Source organism: Fulmarus glacialis, unplaced genomic scaffold (assembly GCF_000690835.1).
Source record: "Fulmarus glacialis isolate BGI_N327 unplaced genomic scaffold, ASM69083v1 scaffold9742, whole genome shotgun sequence".
Classification (NCBI taxonomy): Eukaryota; Metazoa; Chordata; class Aves; order Procellariiformes; family Procellariidae; genus Fulmarus; species Fulmarus glacialis.
Window position 1 is genome coordinate 45178 of NW_009198482.1, and position 18190 is coordinate 63367.

An 18190-nucleotide genomic window follows, 5' to 3' on the forward strand; every position below is an offset into this window, starting at 1 on the left:
GGATTTACAGCAAAGAAATGTTGAAATTGCAACGATTATGAATAAACTGCATGCTGAAATGAGCAGTGTATCTATTTTTAAGGGTCCCAATCTTTTAAGTTTGAAGTGAGGTTATTTTTTTTTATAGTGACATAATAGGAAAGTTGAAAGTGCATATTAACAAAAATCAATCTAAGAAAAGGCAAGAGTAAAATTAGTAATGGTGATCTGAATGCTTGAAGAGCTATAACGTTGAGATCTATTAGCATTTCTTGAAAGTTCATGGCAACAACTTCCTTGCAACTGTTTTTGATTATCTCCAGTTTAGGATTATCTACATTAATCAGTGGTGCCAGAATAGAATCTATGTTCAACTTACTCAACTGCCTCTTTTTGAGCTCTTGTAGGTGATATAAGCTATGACCTTCTCCTCCAACAGAAGAGACAGCACAGCCAGAGAGTGCTCCAATAGAAATAAAAGTAAAACCACATTCACAGAAAGCAAGAAACAAAACTAAAAGCTTATTGAGCTGAATGAGCTCCTTGAAGGGACACAAAATCCTCCAAAACAAACCATGGGAAATAAGAGATTGAAAAAAAGAGAAATGACCAGATCCTCAGGTAGTGTAAATCCCTGCAACTCTGCTGCCTTCAGTAGAGTCTGCGGATTCTTACTAGTTGAGAGATTTTAATTTTACTTTGTTGGCACTAATTATTGCCAATGCAATTAACAATTATTAACTTCCTTGTTGCCATTGATCTTTATACAATCTTTTTTTTTTTCTTCTCTATATTTTTGATCACCTTGCTCTCATCCGGGCAATATTTGTAGTCAATTTTTGAATGCATGTTTTAAGAATGTGGAAATAATAATTAAATTTTATGTGCTAACTAACTGCTGTAGTGATTGTTATATACTGCTTTAGAAAGAAGCTAAATTAGGCACATATAAGTTCTAAATAGTAAATGATAATGCTTTCCTGTATATTTCTAATAGGTAATTGCTTGATGACTTTTCAACTAGGGCCCTTAGAAATGACATATTTCCTCCGAAAAAAGGACATTATGTCTATTCTAACGTAGTTTTAAGTGTAACGGCACATTTCGAGGCATGCTCAGCTATACAGCCAATGACAACCTTACGGAGATACACCTTATTAGCTTTGACAGAATGCTAATAAATCTCCAGCCTGGAGGGTACTCCCTGGGGAGGCCTGGCTCCTTACCTTTGACATAGGGGATGAAGTGGTGTCGGAAGGGGGAGTTGGGGCGGGAGTCATGGTGAGTGGAGCTGAGACTGCTAGTGCGCAGGTATGACAACCGCTGCACACCAGTAGAGAGCAGCTCTGCGGCAGCAGGGAATCGGGGGGCAGAACAAAATGAAAACAAAGAAAAACAATAAGAGAAAGGCCGGGAAGGAGGCTTCAAAGGAAAAAAAAAAAGGCATTGAACAATTAGGATTCTGAAAAGAAGGAAGAAGGGAAAAAAAAAGGTTAAAGACGTACCGAAGGGTTCATAAATGTTAGACAAAATTACAGGAAGTATTAGAAGAGAGGCTCAGATTTGAACTGCATCGCTAATTTGGCATAACATTTATTGGCTTAACGATCTTCTGATCTATGCCTTGTTACCAAAAAGTAGCCTGCTACCAGCATGCAAACATCGCAAACATTGACGCTCAATTAGTTAAGAAAGCAGCTGTTTTGAAAAGTACCTGACCAAAAAATGTCAGTCAAGCGGCATGCAAGCTATTTTCTATTGTTTTAAGACATTCCAAAAATGCTGCCAACATCAGCTAGGGCACTGTGGAAGGAAAAGGCTGCAAACTTTTTCAAAACTTGTAGCACTCAAATTTTTGAAGAACCTTATGCTGACAATGTCAACACAGTGGTTCACTTCTCTCTCAAGGGCTAGCTGGGAGCCAAAGAGAAGTTATCTGGGGCCACCGGGTTTATTCAGAGAGAAATTATTCTTGCAAATAACATGATGATAAGAAGTGCCATTAGGAGAAAAATGGTAAATATACATGTGCTATTATTCAACATGAATAATTACTGTAGGAAAATTATAAAGTAGCATTAACAATTACCCCAAAGCAGGATAGCAAAGATCAAAATGATAAATTCTACAGAATTACTTCTGTGTCATATGAGAAACAGAAACAGGTGAGCCAAAGATGAGATCATCTGAACAGAGGTAAGTTTGAAGAAACATCTTCTCAGAAAATCCCTCAGGCTGCAAGCTTTTGAAGATTTTACATTTGGATCCAAACTCTGGCTTGAGCCCATCCGCCCATCACAAGAGTTACATAAACAGACTGCTTCTGGGGAAGGTCCTCGACTGAACACAGACAGTAAAACTCAATCACATTAAAGTCTGGAATAGGGCCTGGATTTGTTCATACCCCTGATACAACTGATACAAATGGAAAAATCCCCTCAGAATTGCCAGAATCAAGAGACAGAAGTTTGCAGCTTTTTCACGCTTTTAAGTCTCTTTCGGTTTCAGTTGTAACGTCATCTTAAAACACAGTCATGTTGTCAGCACTAAGTATCAGACACAATTTGCTTCTGTCCCACCTCCCTTGGGTCCTTTAAATAAGGCATTCACTGACAGACACAATTAGCTGCTTTCAGCCCACCCCCACTAGGAAATGGCTACAGCATTCAAGTTCCACAGTGGTGGCTCTATTATAAATCTTTCATTTTAAAAATGCAGCTCCTATGGTATATGGGCTTTTGGCATCCCAACTGTTCAGCTGTAATCACCAAGGAAGATGGAACTGCACGATTGTATCACTTAATGTAAAAACAGATCACAAAACATTTAATTCATTACCATAAACAATAAAATCAGTCTTGAAAAAAGTATTCAATGAATAGCATTTAGAGATAAATTTTTACGCAATTTGGGTGTGGATGAACAGTTCATTTTCGTATCTTGCTTTTATATACACAACCAGTAATTTTGAATGCACTGGGAACCTGAATGACCTGTACATTTTCTATACTGTACATAGAACTTGCACATCAATGCTAAACTAGTAAATGAAGTTTGTGTTTTTTAAATGTTCCCAGGCAATTGCCTATGGCTTTAATTAAGAAATCTACCTTGCAAACCATGAATCTATGTTTTAAAAAATGACTAGCAATTTGGAACATCTGGGGGTTTTGCTGCTGAATCTGAAGATTCCATGGCTCCACCAAGCTTTAAATGAATTGTTTTTTAGGAGGGATGAATCCTACATTACTAACTTCTGCATAGTCAAGCCATAATTTTTGTTTCCAATATGTGATACTTTTCCCAAATTCCAGAATGAAGTTTGTGATTCACTGCTGCAAATTTTTGCTCGCTTTCAGAAACATACAAAGATTTAAAAAATAATTAATCAGAAACAAAACCAGAAGATCCATATTTATGATGTAGGAAACACTCATCAGCCTAGTGCAAAAGACTGCACCAATCAAGAACAAAAAAAACAGGTAGAAAAGGATATTAAAATATGCAACAATTTTTCAATCCTAAATTTTCACTGCTAAGAGAAACAAGTGTTTCGCTGCACCACTAAGTGACATAATAAAGAAACAATAGTTTTACATATACTTCTAATGCAGTTGCCCTTACCAGGTCTGTGGAAATGCTGAGGGGAACGTGACATGGTGGGTGTGTAGCTATGACGACTGTACACTGGAGAATTAATGGAGCCCTGACTAGTAGACCTGTGAATCATGCGATCCCGAACATCTTGATAACCCTGCAGAATAGAAGCATTCACTAATAAATGTAAATGCACATTACACATTTTTAGTAGCACTTAACTTTCATGGATCTGAAGACATCAGCAGAAGCTACTGAAATAACAATATCCCTTAAGCTTTCAACCTACTTCATTATTACTGTTCTCTAATGATCTGTTCCAAAGACTCCAATCCATTTTTATAGTCTGGGTAAGAGTTCAGTCTTGGAAGGTTTCAACTCCACCTGTAATTTCTATTAAATTCTATATAATCCTAGATTTGCCCACATTCCTGTGACTCCATAAGGGAAGCTGCATTCAGAGTACATCTGTACATTCAGAGTATGCAGCGTACTGCACAAGATACATGAGCTAGCCTTCAGCTAGCTAACTTGGAGACCAGCAAGAGTTCAATAGCTGCAGCACAGACTTCTCTGTGGCTTCATTTACCATCTGTCTCAACTAGCTACATCAAAAGGTATTTAGTATCAAAACTAGATTCCCTTTGTATCTGAAAACATTACACCTTCTTGTATATAATTCAATTTACTTGGTTCCCTGGGGGGAAAAAAGCCAATTAAACAAAACAAACAAAAAACCCTCAAAACAAACAAATCCCTGCCTCCCCCAAAACCCCACAAAGCAAACCAAACCAGGACACAAGGGATAGGACTGATGTTAATGCATGAAGATTTACAAGAAGTTTTATAATCACTTTTTTTACATGTAGCAATCACTACAAATTTTACGTTGCAAATAAGCAACACTCCCCAGCCCCAAAACGATAATGCTTCTGCAGTGGCATCTATTGTATCCTGACAAATGACTTCCCAAATGTTTCATGTTATTGTGATGTTCAAATTAACTCCTAGGGAAAAGCAAAACCAAACCAAAACATAGTTATGTTTTCTTCAAGACAAAACTGCAATGTTTTAGTAGCAAATATGGCTTATTATTTAGATGCTTAGAGCAACATTTTAGCTCATGTATATCATCCAGCTCCTGAGATCTGAGTCTGCCTGTGCCACAAGGATGAATGTAAAAGAAGTGACCTCTGCTGGAGAAATGACTCTGCTTTATAGACAACAAACGGGTAGGAGTGGTGGCTTCATTTTTTGTATAATCTGTCAATAAGAACTTAATGTTTTCCTTTTAGAGTTAATTTTTGTTAAGTTTCAATATTCAGAAAACATGTCTATGTGGCAAACAGAGATGGATCAGACTGATAACAAAATCAACACCTGCATTTGCTGAAGTGAATAATGCTAATCACAGATACTGCCCCCAAAGGTTCCACCAAACTTACTTCTGCAGAAGGGGTAGGTGATAATGTCCTTGGAGACTGCAAAGACATAAAAATAAGGTTACCGAAACATCATTGCATGTGCTGGGCCAGAAAATGGCAATCTAAACATTGCTGCAGATACATGGATATATGGCAACATAAAATGGCAATGTAGAAATTATTGAGGCCATTGCAGCACTGGAACTTGCTTTTTCCACATTGCTCAGGAATTGGTCCATAAATCATTGACGCAATTAAAGTTTCTGGGAGAATCTTTATAAGCGTGATTAATTCAGTCAAATATCATGCACCATCATCTCTCAGCCATCTAATCATTGTGGCGATTAAAACATAGCTGTAAAGATCAAAATCAGAAAGGGTTATTAATTTAATAACTATGCCTGTTTGAAGAAATCTTTAAAGTGGAAATCAAAAGTAAATAACCTTAACTCAGAGCTTTGCATGGCATCAGAAATACAGACTAAATTCCAGGATGAAGCATGTTTTTCCTCCAACACACATACTCTGGCAAAAATGTGCTTCTCCCCAAGGCCTTACATTTCACACCCATGCAAAGGAGTACTTAGTTGTCATCAACATTTCTTTGATATGATCTCCTTTGAATCTCTGTTTTTCCATGGTTACGTCAGGAGAACAGACAGGAATTACAAGCGTGTATATAGAAAGAACTGCGCAAAGGCCAGTGGGCAGAAATACGCACAATATTATGAAAAGTTTGTATTACAGAGATAGGGAAACTGAGGCAAGAAATACCTTTAGAAATGAAGCATAAGATCATGCATACTTTGATGGTACGAACAAGAGTAAAGGCTATGTATAATTACCAGTTATGTGCCCTTTAATCACAAGACAATTTGAAGCTGGAAAATCAGGATTTAATTATTTTCTTTATGCACTAAACTTCAATATTATTTAATTGCCATAATAAACTGAGCAAGAGATTACGCTTTTAAATAAGACCACAATTATTATAGAATGATACAGCTATTAAGATAATGTCTCAGAAGCAAAACCGCTGATTCTGGTCTAACTCTTACAATAATGTACAGCAGCAGTAGTGTAAAACGTATGCAGAATTTCTGGTAATAAATATCCAGCTATACATTTTGCATTGAGAGATCATTAACTCTCATGGAGCTGGTGACACTGTGAAAGCAAAGTATCCAAACAAAGGAGCAACATTTTTTATTTGGGTACAGAACATCTCCCTTTCAACATGTTTCCATAAAGCTCTTTAAAGACTGCTTTTGTTATTTTCCATCAAAGCCTTGAATGTCTTTTACATTCTTATTTTCCTAATCCTTATAACTGTACAAGTTCTATACAGCAGACCACCATTTCATTATAGATCTAACAGCAGCAGCCATAAAAACTTTGCTCCACATGAAACATATCGTACACAGTGCTTTGTAGCATTATACTCCTCAAAAACAACTGAGAGCTAATCTAAAACTTTCAATATCAGTGAAAAAAGCACACGTTGTGATGTGCGTTCCCACTAGTAATTTTTGTGTTACTGAATAAACAAATTTTCATAATCTGCTGTGGTTGCCTGGATGCTAAGGTAATGACTACTGTAAAAGGTAGTCACAGGAATCTAAGACTGGGAAAGCATCCCAGAAAGTAACATGCTGAATCCATGACGAACCTTTCATGTATTTTTACTCCATCACTATCTGACATCATCTCATTGCTTTTTGGGAAATGGAACCACACTCTACAGCCAACTTACTGTTTTATCATGCACAGGTGAACTGTCACATCTCAAACTCTGAGTCTGCCAAAGAATGCTTGGTTCTTCAGGGTTTACGAGGTCTTTTAAAATCTGGTCTATCACAGAAGTCTACACTAGTCAGTTTGAAATACACTGTGCAGTCGACTGAAAAGAAACAGCTCAGTTCCAGAAGAGTAAGCCAGTAGAAACATAGCGTGATGACTTCAATTAAAAAAAAAAAAAAAAAAAGAAGTCTGGCTAGAGAGCCTGTTCTGACCAAATGTACAGTAAAACTTCTACTCACTGCAACAGGCTCAATGCTCTATCACTTTGAGATCTAAGGGGCTGCTCTAATACCTAAAGTTGTACAGGTCATTTTGTGCTCTGGGAAATTTCTGCAAACTTTTACAGGTGTCATTTTATAACACAAATTCCAGCATTTTGCACTGATGTCATTTTAACTGTCTTTTTATTGAACTACCAGGTAGGATGCCTGCTCCATTTTGAAGCATCTATCACATTAGGAAAAATACTTTTCTCAATTTACAACAGCTTGTTTACTGAAAGCTGTTACAGACATTCAATACTTTCAACAGATAGAATACTAGAAATAAAGGACATGCAGGTAAAATGCTGCTTCTCTCAGTACTTATGCAGTAAATGTCAGAGCTGAGAAAAAACAATTTCAGTGCTACCCAGGTTGCTGCTAGCAGGGCAGAAGTTATAGGACATGAAGAACCTGAGTAACAGTTTCTGGAAACTGTTATCACTACATTAAGGATCAGTCTCAGTAGCAGAAAATTTATTTACAGATCTCATTTCGTATCTCTTCATCGCTTTTATATTAGAAGCTAAACCAGCTCTTCATCAGCTGCCCTCCTCTTCCCCGCTAGCTGCTGGCGGATCTGCAAGTACAATGCCTGGTCCCGCTAGATGGTGCTATGTGAAAACATTTTTCATCACAGACTTCCAGAAAAACAAGATTGGGATTTAACTGAACAAGAGAGATTATGAGTGAGAAACTTTTCAAAGCATTTCCCTTCCATTGCAATAAAGAAGAAAGTCTCATGTTATGTTTTCTCACATTCTATAGCTAAGTATATAATTGTAGCCCTGTAATTAAGGTGTGTCTCCACCACTGGATTAACTTTGGTGGCTCTTGCACATCTCCCTTGTACACCCAGAAATCTTTGTTAGCTGAGTTTGGCAATTTTTTTTTTTTAAATCATGGTGAAAGGCATTTCTAGGGTACAAGCTTAAGCTCAGGCTCCCCTTTCATTTAACATCACCACATACACACACTTTGCAAAGAGAACACAGGTTAAATCACTCAAAATCTGTAAATCCCTGCCATGACTAAACATGTCACCTCCTTTGCTTTTTAAAGATGATGGTGACTGATGTATGATGTACCAAGATTGAGGTGTCACTCAATTACCACAACACAAACACAAAGTAAGAGATCACTCCACCCCTGATGGGCTTGTGTTCTCATTAGGGCAAGGGAAGGGAGGAGAAACAGGTACAAAGAGGTGAGGTAACTTGCCCAAGGTGACAGAAGTCAGCAGCAGCATTGGGTGGAAAACCCAGATCCTCTGAAAAGAAGGTGGGAGCCCTTTTGTTTCCAGAACAAATTTCTGTAGTCACCAGAAATTAATTGGATTTAATGCTGGTGAAAATACGGGGTAAGAAAACCCCAAAGGCTTTTGCTTATTCCCAGAACAAGCATAACGGCAGACAGCTTCCACGATACTGCTTTATCAGCTTCCAACATACTGCTTATAATTTAAAAGACTAACCCTATAAAACATTAAAGAACAAAGTAGAAAAACTGAGACAGCTCTGGTCTGTTGATGGGCAGAATACTTTGCTAAGAGAGCAGACTCAGTCACTGATCGGGGCATCTTCAGACCGCTGGTGCCTGAATGATTTACTGTACTTCCTTTTTCCTCAGCTCATCTTCATACTCAATTCAGTTACAGTCAGTAAAGTCACTGAGATTGCAAGGAAGGAAATCCATTTCCATGTCCATTTAGATTTGCATTCAGGAAGTCTGATTACAATCAGATGGTATTACATGACAAAACCTGCCTCACAATCTGCACTGAAACCATGTAAATAGTAATTACAGCTATGGAAGTTCGCCTGAGAAAACTGGAGGACCATACAACCTGAAAGATATTTTTAAATGCAAATTTAAGAGAATAAATTAGACAGGTTTTTTTTATCGTTGCAGGATACAAGAATCCTTACTAAATGTCAGCAGTTTAAAATGTGAGGCAGCTATTTCCATAACACAACTAACCTGCTTTCCCAGGTGGAAGAGCACTTCCATCCTGACCTAGTTCAGATTTTACCCAGTATGTCTGGCAAAGTGCTCTGGAAATGTATTTCCCTTCAATATGTGTGAGAGACAACATCCTGCTGCTCTTAATCCTTTTACTGCCACAGAACATCAGGGTATTCCTCATATGCCGTGTGAATATCAGTGCTCTACAGCACACCAGGTTGGCTTTTGCCTCACATTCCGGACTTTGCTGTACCCAAAGACTAGGATATCCATGTGAGTCATGAGAATGCACATGCGGACAGGCTGCAAACCTCCCCCCGCCATTCCTCTGCCAGCGGCTGGTGTTAATGTAGGTGTTCAATTGTGTGTTTGATTGTGCAGTTACGCACATGAGGCATCATCGTGACTGTTCCCATTAAACCCAGATCAAACAGACAAAAAGCACTTTGAACAGCAGCAGCAACAATACCAAGGAGTGTCAATTAGAAACTGTTTCAAAAGAGGATAGAAGCGAAGCAGGCTTTGAATAAAGCTTATAGCAGAATGGGTTGCTTGTCGGTTCATTACCTCTCCAAGACTCTGTCTCTCCTGTCTGTCCTCGTAGGCGGAAGTGTAGAATGGCTCATAAGTAATTAGGTCTGGACGTTCAATGTCATAAATGGCCTTGACTTTGGGAATGGCTGCTAAATCCTTGTAATCAAGGATCTCATTGTCTACTTTTGCCTGAAGGTCAAAGACAGAAGATAAATTAACTTACACAAATGCACCGGTAATTTCTGTTTTACACAATTTATGATTTTTGTGTATTTTTTGTCACACTGTTGCTGTGGAAAACCCTTTTTGGCACTTCACATGTGAAGTGATTGCTTCTTGTTCTTCTCCAATAGGCCTCCTCTGCAAAAGCACGCAGTGTTTTCTCAGTTGAGGAAAGAAAGAACATGGCGTATATAGATCGAATACAATAGTTTCTTGTCCCCAGCAGTGAGCTGGAAACTTCAGCTCTGCAAATGACTCATTTTGTGGCCTCAGGCAAGTATTTTCACCTTTCTGCTCTTGTTTTCCCATATGCAAAAATGTGTGATAACATCAACTTAGTTTGCAGATTACAGAGATTATGAGAGGATTCCATGCAGAAGACCACAGACAGAACGCCAACTTTAACTGTGCACACGAGAGGAAATACAACTTATTACAAGGAAATAAGAAGGCAAGCAGGACTATTTGTCAGGACTGGGTATCCAAACTCCCAATTGAAATTACTACATTGCAGTCATTACTCAACCTATACCCAAGCTTCTGAGTAAGGCATATGTTGCTTACTAACTGCATACTACATAGTACTAACATTGACTATTTTTTACACTAAAACTGCAAGGAGCTCTTGACTAGTTAAAAAATGGAAGTAGGAAATGAGTTCCAAAGTCAGCTGCAGAAGGAGCTAGAAAGAGGCCTTACGTATAATTTAGATAGCTAGTATCTTTCCTTACTTAAAAGAAGACTTGTTAAAAAAAATCATCATACATTCTTACCTACCTTACAGAAATACATTTGATGATTACAACTGAAAAAGAATACTCAAACTGGTTTTCAACTCTTCTGCTAGGTATTCTATTTATTCATAGTAGACTGCACAAGGAAACAAGGCTGATCAGTTTCTACTCACATTCAGTTCCATTCTTCCCGAGTACTAGCACCTAGTATTTTCAGATTTAAGTGCATTTGCCTTCCCAAGCTCTCCTAACAACCACTGGTCTTGGTCGTTCTTAAGCAATGCCACAAATTAGAAACAATACAAAACATTTTTTGATAGAGAAGCAAGGTTTGAAATTCACTTTCTAAACATAGCCACAAATCTGTTCAGTTTTGACTCACCAGATACAACAAAATACCTTAAGCCAACTGAATCCTTAAAATACTTAGGTATATTAGTGTATGTTATTTCTGTAATATTTTTACCGGTCTGTTAATGACCTGCAAATATGTCTGGATATTCTTAATCCAATATAAACTACCATAGATATTTTTGTAGACCCCGCTGTAAACCACATTGCCCTACAGACTGTGCTGTTGAGCAGCCGTTAAATTTCATAAGCTACAGCTTATGAAGTTGATATTACCAGCAAAATGGCAGTTCTCCAGGACATGCGCTGTGTTTTGGTATCTCCAGTGTGAACATTTTTAATACATCAGCTAATTTTTGTTGTTGTTGGTGGTGGTGTTGAAATGCACTGAACAACTTTAACTCAAACTCAGGACTTGAGATTTGTAATTTGCTGCACTATTATACATGTAACTGACAATTTTTTGTGTCTTACACTACATTTTCTTAAGGTGATCTATAAAATCAGTGATTCAGCATTATGCATAGGTAACTGAAAAGAAAGTTTGCCTTGCAGTCTGCATCTTCTTCCCAGCATACCTTCATCTTTGCTGCCCTCATAATGGACTCTCTCTCACTGACTTGCCTTCCTGTAATTTTCTTCCTTAGCTGTTATCTTCCACTTCTGCCTTAGATTTTTGCAGGTTATGTGAGAGCATGTTTTATTATGAGGACAAAGGTTATATGGACTTTCAAGGAACAGGACTCTTAAATGGATGAGAATTTTTGGAAGTGTAAGTTATATGCATGGAAATACAGCAAGTTCGAGAAGGCTGAGCTGTTCTGTTATTCACCAAAGTACATCTGAGTTGATATTCTTTCTCCTTAGAACCAGATTAGTTCAGCCACAGAAGATGACTTTTTTTGACCCTGTGGACTTCTCTGCCAAGGAAAAAAAAAGGTACTGACACTTACAACACTGAAATGCCTGAAGAAGTCGTATGAAAATAGGAGAAAAACATCATTCCTTTGAAAATTTTGGGCCAATCTTCTGCTAATGTATTTCCACTTTTAATCTCTATGATATTATGGGCTCAAAAGGTACCAATAATGAAGCCAAGAAGTGAAAGAGATCCTCTAAAATAATGAAAGAGGAGTCTTGATTACTGAAGGAATCATATTAAACTCTACATCTCAGGTAACCACAAATAAAATAGTATATTAATAGCTTTGCATTTTCAGCACTGTTGGTGTTCTTGAGTAAAAGAAGGATGCTTAATATTGTTTTTGTTCTTAAATAAAAAGCACCTTTCCTTCCACAACCAAAACATCTGACTTATGAAATGGCAGGTGTTGTACCAGCCAGGCTTCTTTTAGTGTAGTTGACGCTCCTCCCCACATCCTGCAACTGCAGACAGCAGATCTCTCAAGAACTGCATATCGAGGTGCACAGATCTCCTCACATAACCCCTAACAAAGTCAAATGACCTGTCTGCCTTCTGTCCCTCTTCACATCACCAAGTGACTTCAAGAGATTTACTGTATCTTTCTAAGGGAAATGTGACCTGGAAAAGGCCTACCTTGCTCTTGAAATTCTGTAGTTATAAAAACTACATGGCGAGAATTTTAACAATTTAACCATTAGAATAAAGGCAGTAACATCAGTATAAAAGTGATTTATTTCAGCATGGAGTATTTCACGTGCAAGCAAGGGATCAGCAGCTTATTCATCAGAAGGAATACTTACATAGATAGTGTGGCCTGGAGAGCCAGGTATACTGGAACCTGGTCTGGAATAAATACTTTCTGATGATGTTCTTGTAGGCTGAAAAACAAAAAGTAACTTTTCAGAGCAACCTGAAGCCATTAACATTGGTAATTTTGGTTTTAAGTGAAGAAATCTGCATACATCTTGAAATTAACTGAATTTAGGAAAAAATGTCAACACAAATGCAAGCATTCTGGCAAATTTCACAGTCTTGTGAGGGAAGTGGGCTTTTTTTTTTTGGTAGGGGAAGGAGTGCTGTGAAAGGGTAAAGAGGTTTTCTAAATCATACAGTGTAAAAGACTGACGACAATAATGAACAAAATCAAACAACACCTGTCAGAGACACTGCAAGGAGCCATACAAAGTACAATCCAGGATAGTCCTGCTGGTCATTTTATCAAAACGTTAGTTCACAAACAGCTAGAGGTATCAGCAGTTCAGCAGACAAAACTGTTGAGAGGAGCACAGCACACATGTTATCACTTTCCAGATGTTCCATCACTGGATTTCCATTATGAATACAGAACTGAATTCAGTCCTTCTAAATAGAAGGACCAGAAATCCTTGGCTTGGAGCTGTTCCCTACATCTGCAGCCCAATCTAGATGCAACATGAAAACTAAACTGTTGATTGAAATTTCATGATTCCCCATACTGCAAAAGTCCTAATGTTTAATGACAATGTCCTGCAAACTGAAATTCATGAGAACAGTCACATCCCTACAGAGTGAGTGCTGTTACACATTTAGTAGATTTTCCGACACTTCATCAGGACTAAACAGACACTGATTGCCTGGGAGAAGTTTTGTGAGAGGAGAAAAAATAACTTATCACTGAGATGTGGGGATCCTGAAAACGTGATGAATTTGAAAACATCTATTTGATCAAAAGTCACCCAGGCTATTGTGGCAATTACTCCTAAATTCGGCATGCAGCAGACACACAAAGGTAGTCAACGATATCCCACTCACAACTGAGAAACCATAAACAACTTTTGCTCCCTAATTGACTGCAAAGAACCAAATCCCATCACAAAGCAATGCATCAGCAGATTACTCTGATGACACTAGTGCAGTGGGATACTTCAAAGTCACTGAAGATTAAGTCATGGTAAATAGTCCTTACCTTGTCAGCTTGTGACATTGAACTAAGGGACCTTCAGGCACACACTGAAGAGAAACAAAGCTTGACAGCCTGGCTCACTGATTCTTCTTAGGAAATATCTGGAGTGAACACAACAACGCTATTGGGCCTTTCTTATCTCTCAGTATACATTTCCTGAAAGGATCCTTCAACAGACCTCAGAGCCTTTCTACCTTTTATTTCATAGCCAGGAAAGCTATTGGAACCATCCGTATAAAAAATGCTGAAGACTAGTCATGTATCATACAGCAGGCTTTCTCTGACTTCAGTTGCAGAAATGAAATTACCACATTCAGGGAGGGACAGAAGAATAAAAAGCTTTGAACATGTTCCACCAAAAAACGTGAAGATTCAGATCAAACAGAGAGCAGATGTGGCCGCGGACTGACACAGTCACAAATCCTCTCCAGAGCATGTCTGAGAACACTTTCTCAGCTGGACCTTTATGTGTTTCTTTCCTTTTCTCTCTGTAGCTGCAAATTCCTACATCCTAAAAGGGAACAGAAATTTCTCAGCTGCCCTTAAGCTCCTCCCATGATGCAATCAAAGCGAAAAAACCAACAACAACCACTTGTTTCATGGAAATGTTACAAGAATTAAGCTGGAAAATCTGGCTGTTGTTGAGAAACACTTTATCCCCCCTTCCATTCTGCCATTTCACACCACTGTCTGTTTGAGTGGAGACACATGTAACATGTTGCTGCAGTTGCTATGGAAAACAATTGTTTTCATTACAACATAGGGAAAAGTAATAAGTAGCTGAGGTACTGTTAGGGGTGTCTCTGTTACCTTTGGCTTTTGGCAGACATACTTTAAGAGTTTTGTCTGCTCAATTCTCCCTGTTGTAGGAAAACAAGCGTTAGAGGCAGTTACGACTTCTTCCCACCTGGCAGGCCCTCTGGGTTGCTCTTAGCTCTGGATCTTTTATAATCACTTCAGGAAACAAGAAATTCTCAGTCCTCGGTCCATCTCCTTAGTCTTATCTCTTAGTGTCACTGCTAAAAACCTTTTCAGCAAAGGAAAATCCACTTGTATTTATCAATTCAGTGAATTTATTAAATAAAGTTAGATACCTTAAGAAGATAGTTTTAGCCACATCCTGCTAACAACTTTCTTAGGTGCTCTTAACCCTGGAGTACAGGAGCAGTTGTCAGATGGACTGACAAGTTGCAGCACCTGTTCTTCATTTCCTCACTGTGTTTCTGCTCCAGGTTCCTCATTACCATCCCATTAACACGGCCATGAGCCAGATATGACACCCTTTAAAACCAGTTTTCTATTTTCTGTAATTCTTCTTGCGTATATAAATTTTACCTTCCGTCTATTGCAAAGCTCCACATTCCCTGGGCAGGATGCCATCCTGCCAGCCACTGCCTAAGCACACACTGTTCCTCTCCTGAGGAGCTTAATCCAAGCAGACCTGGAACTCTGTGGCTCTTCTATTTGCCCCCAGTCCTGTGTCTTGCTTAAGTTTACGACACACCCCTGAAGACAGCGCATGAAAAAGAGGACTTCTACATCTACTCACCCTTCCTGCCTCACTTTGCCCTATTTCTTGTTTTGAATTACACAGGCTGTTTCCATCGCAGATGGCTATTTCCTACTTTGCTGCTCCCATATGGTCTGGAATCCTTCACAGCTTTGCACTTTCCCCTAAAGACTTGCACTTAAAAACATTTGTGCTGCTTGCCTTAATAAACATACACTAAAGATTCCTTGATATAAGCTGTTTCTCCGACATACTTTTAGTTGCTATGGTTGGCTCCTCTCCTAAGAGACCTATAATAGCTCCTGACTGAAAACTTGTGACAGGGTATGGCTTTTATTAGATTGTACATTACATCTTCATTAGCAGTTGAGAATCCCTGGCCCTGTGTACCACTGTTGTGACTTTATATCTTAAACAGGTGGCAAGAGACACACTGGAAGGTCAAGTTCTCTACTGATTTAACTGCAGTGGGGTGTAAATTCCACCTTAGAGGAGAGCTGATCAGAGTACAGGTAAAACAGGAATAGTGGCTATCCCTGATTTCACCTTTAACCTTCAGTGGAGATATCATGTGAGCATCTCTTGCACACATTATTGGAAGAAGACAGGTAAAGAAATTAGAGGAAACATCCTTTAATACAAATGCATTAATTTAGAGGTATTTCCTTCCATCACAACAGTCCTATGACACTTGTTCTACACTCCTAGCAACAAAACAAGTTAAGCTGCCTCACTTCTTCTACAAACAGATCTGGAACACTCTTTATATGATTGTTCTTGTTCTTGAAGGTTTCAAATAGAGCTTTTCATAATGCCACCTCTGCGCAGAGAAATTTAAAGCAAATTCCTATGAAGAACTACAACTAATCTTTTTTTCTTTTCTTGAGGTGCATGGCCTTTCTCCACATTTTCTGACAGTAGAAGAGTCATCTCTTTTTTTCTTTCCTCTTCCACCCAAATGTATGTAACAGTAGCAAATATATCAATATGGGATGTCTGTACCAGATACAGGAAGTCTGTGAAGTACATGAAAAAAATCAATAGAAATTCAGTCAATAGAAATTCACCCATGTCATTAAAAGAGCCAAAGGAAAGAACCAGATCACAACGTATCTGAAGTATCTGCGATACTTCTCAGTATTTCCCACTTTATCACAGACTTCTTATTTTTATGTTTTTGTTCTTCATTCCATGCATTTGTCTTCAATGCAAAAGTTCTTTACCAACTTCATTTGCAGATTGGCAGAGTATCACCAACTGTCATGCTCATTTATTAGGTTCACTGTGAATTTCAATGCTCAATTATCATATCACCCATGCATATGCCCCAAACTGATTAACTTGTTATTTCAATATTAGATTGGAAAGCTTAAGATGTTCATCTGCATTTACCTCAGTTTGTCATGTCATCATGCATGGCACATCATCTAAATAAATAACTTCTTAAAAAAAAAAATCCACGCTAGAGCTATTCACATCATCCAGATGCTGCTACAATGTGGTGGCTCTGGCTTTCTCAAGTACAGATGTTCAGAATCATGCTCTATAAAAACTTACAAGTGCAGGCAACCAGATCAAAACCGATCCCAAGAACATCTGGCCAAACGGATGTACTATTGTTTAACAAAGGCATCGCCAGCATTGTTTACAGTACCTGCCTTAGTTTTTTGATAGAGTTCATTATGCAAGGTGGTGATAATAGCTGCAGAAGAATGAATACGTTTTCACTTAATAACATTTAACATTATAGCTTAAGCAAATTCAGAAGCTTTAAGTGAAGCATGTTTATAAATAAGCTAATAGAAGATTAGGATGTAATTTATTTCTACTAGGCAGACACAACTTTGCAATAGCAAGGAATTTGGCTTTCTCAGTACAACACCTGCCACTCTGACTACCTGCTTAATCAACTGCAAGGTTTTACAGTTATTTAGGACTTGGAACCAGGGTTCATTAAACACAGGCTTCCTATGGATTTCAGTAATTTTCAGTTGCCGTGTACAAGACCAATAAAGCACCTCAGTGTTACAGCATATATTGTGCCTGTCTGCTAGTTTATTTGTACCCTTCTCCTTACAAGAGTGTTTCCTTCAAATGCATGCATTCATTATTTCTCTGCCTAAAAAAATCTATGCTATGTATGCATCAAGACAAAACTAATGAACAGGTTTAGTTCAAACTCACACAGACACACATATTAATAGGGTACTACTAATTTTTCTTTCCTTTCTAGACACAAAGGCCAGAGAGGAGAATGAATTTTCAGCACATAATCATTGAAGGCACGTTGCTACCAAACTCTTTTACAAGACTACTCATGCAAACGTAGCCTTCACCAAGAGTAAGTTAAGTGGAAAGCAGAAGTAGTAAAGTGGGAAGTCCAGAACATACTGAATTCAACAGCAAACTTCTCAGAGAATTCACCGTATTTCACCCTACAATTTTCAATGTACCATTTGCATGTAGATTCAAGCCTTTGGCCCATCTTCACAGCAACAGCAATGTTAGTATCTTTGGGTCTACTCTGCAGAAGAACACTTGAAGGCAAAATCTGCCTTGAATTATATTTTATATAATCAGCATGTAAAACTAAACAGAATTTAATGCTGACCAAATTTACACAAGAGGATATTCATCTGACGTTAAGCTATTTGTATCCTACACAGTCTACAAGGCAAGAAAGGCTCGCCAATGTGACGCCCATCTACAAGAAGGGCCTGAAGGAGGATCCAGGGAACTACAGGCTGGTCAGCCTGACCTCGGTGCCAGGGAAGATTATGGAGCAGTTCGTTTTGAGGGTGCTCACAAGCCATGTTTTTGGGGCCCTCCAAAAGCCATGTCTGGGACAACCAGGGGATCAGGCCCAGCCAGCACGGGTTCATGGAAGGCAAGTCCTGCTTGACCAACCCGGTCTCCTTCAGGTGACCCGCTTAGTGGATGAGGGAAA

The 18190-nt window shown here is 38.5% G+C and overlaps 1 protein-coding gene across 1 annotated transcript in view; it reads right to left on the reverse strand.

Annotated features, from left to right (window-relative positions):
* ABLIM1 (actin binding LIM protein 1) overlaps window positions 1-12711 on the reverse strand; it is a 36615-nt gene extending 23904 nt beyond the window's left edge. The window contains exons 1-4 of the mRNA XM_009572918.1: window positions 12592-12711; window positions 9593-9748; window positions 5022-5057; window positions 3604-3733 (exon numbers count right to left, since the gene is read on the reverse strand). Coding sequence (XP_009571213.1) covers window positions 3604-3733; window positions 5022-5057; window positions 9593-9748; window positions 12592-12711 — 442 coding nt within the window. The remainder of the gene's footprint in view (window positions 1-3603; window positions 3734-5021; window positions 5058-9592; window positions 9749-12591) is intronic.
* Between the last annotated feature and the right edge of the window lie 5479 nt (window positions 12712-18190).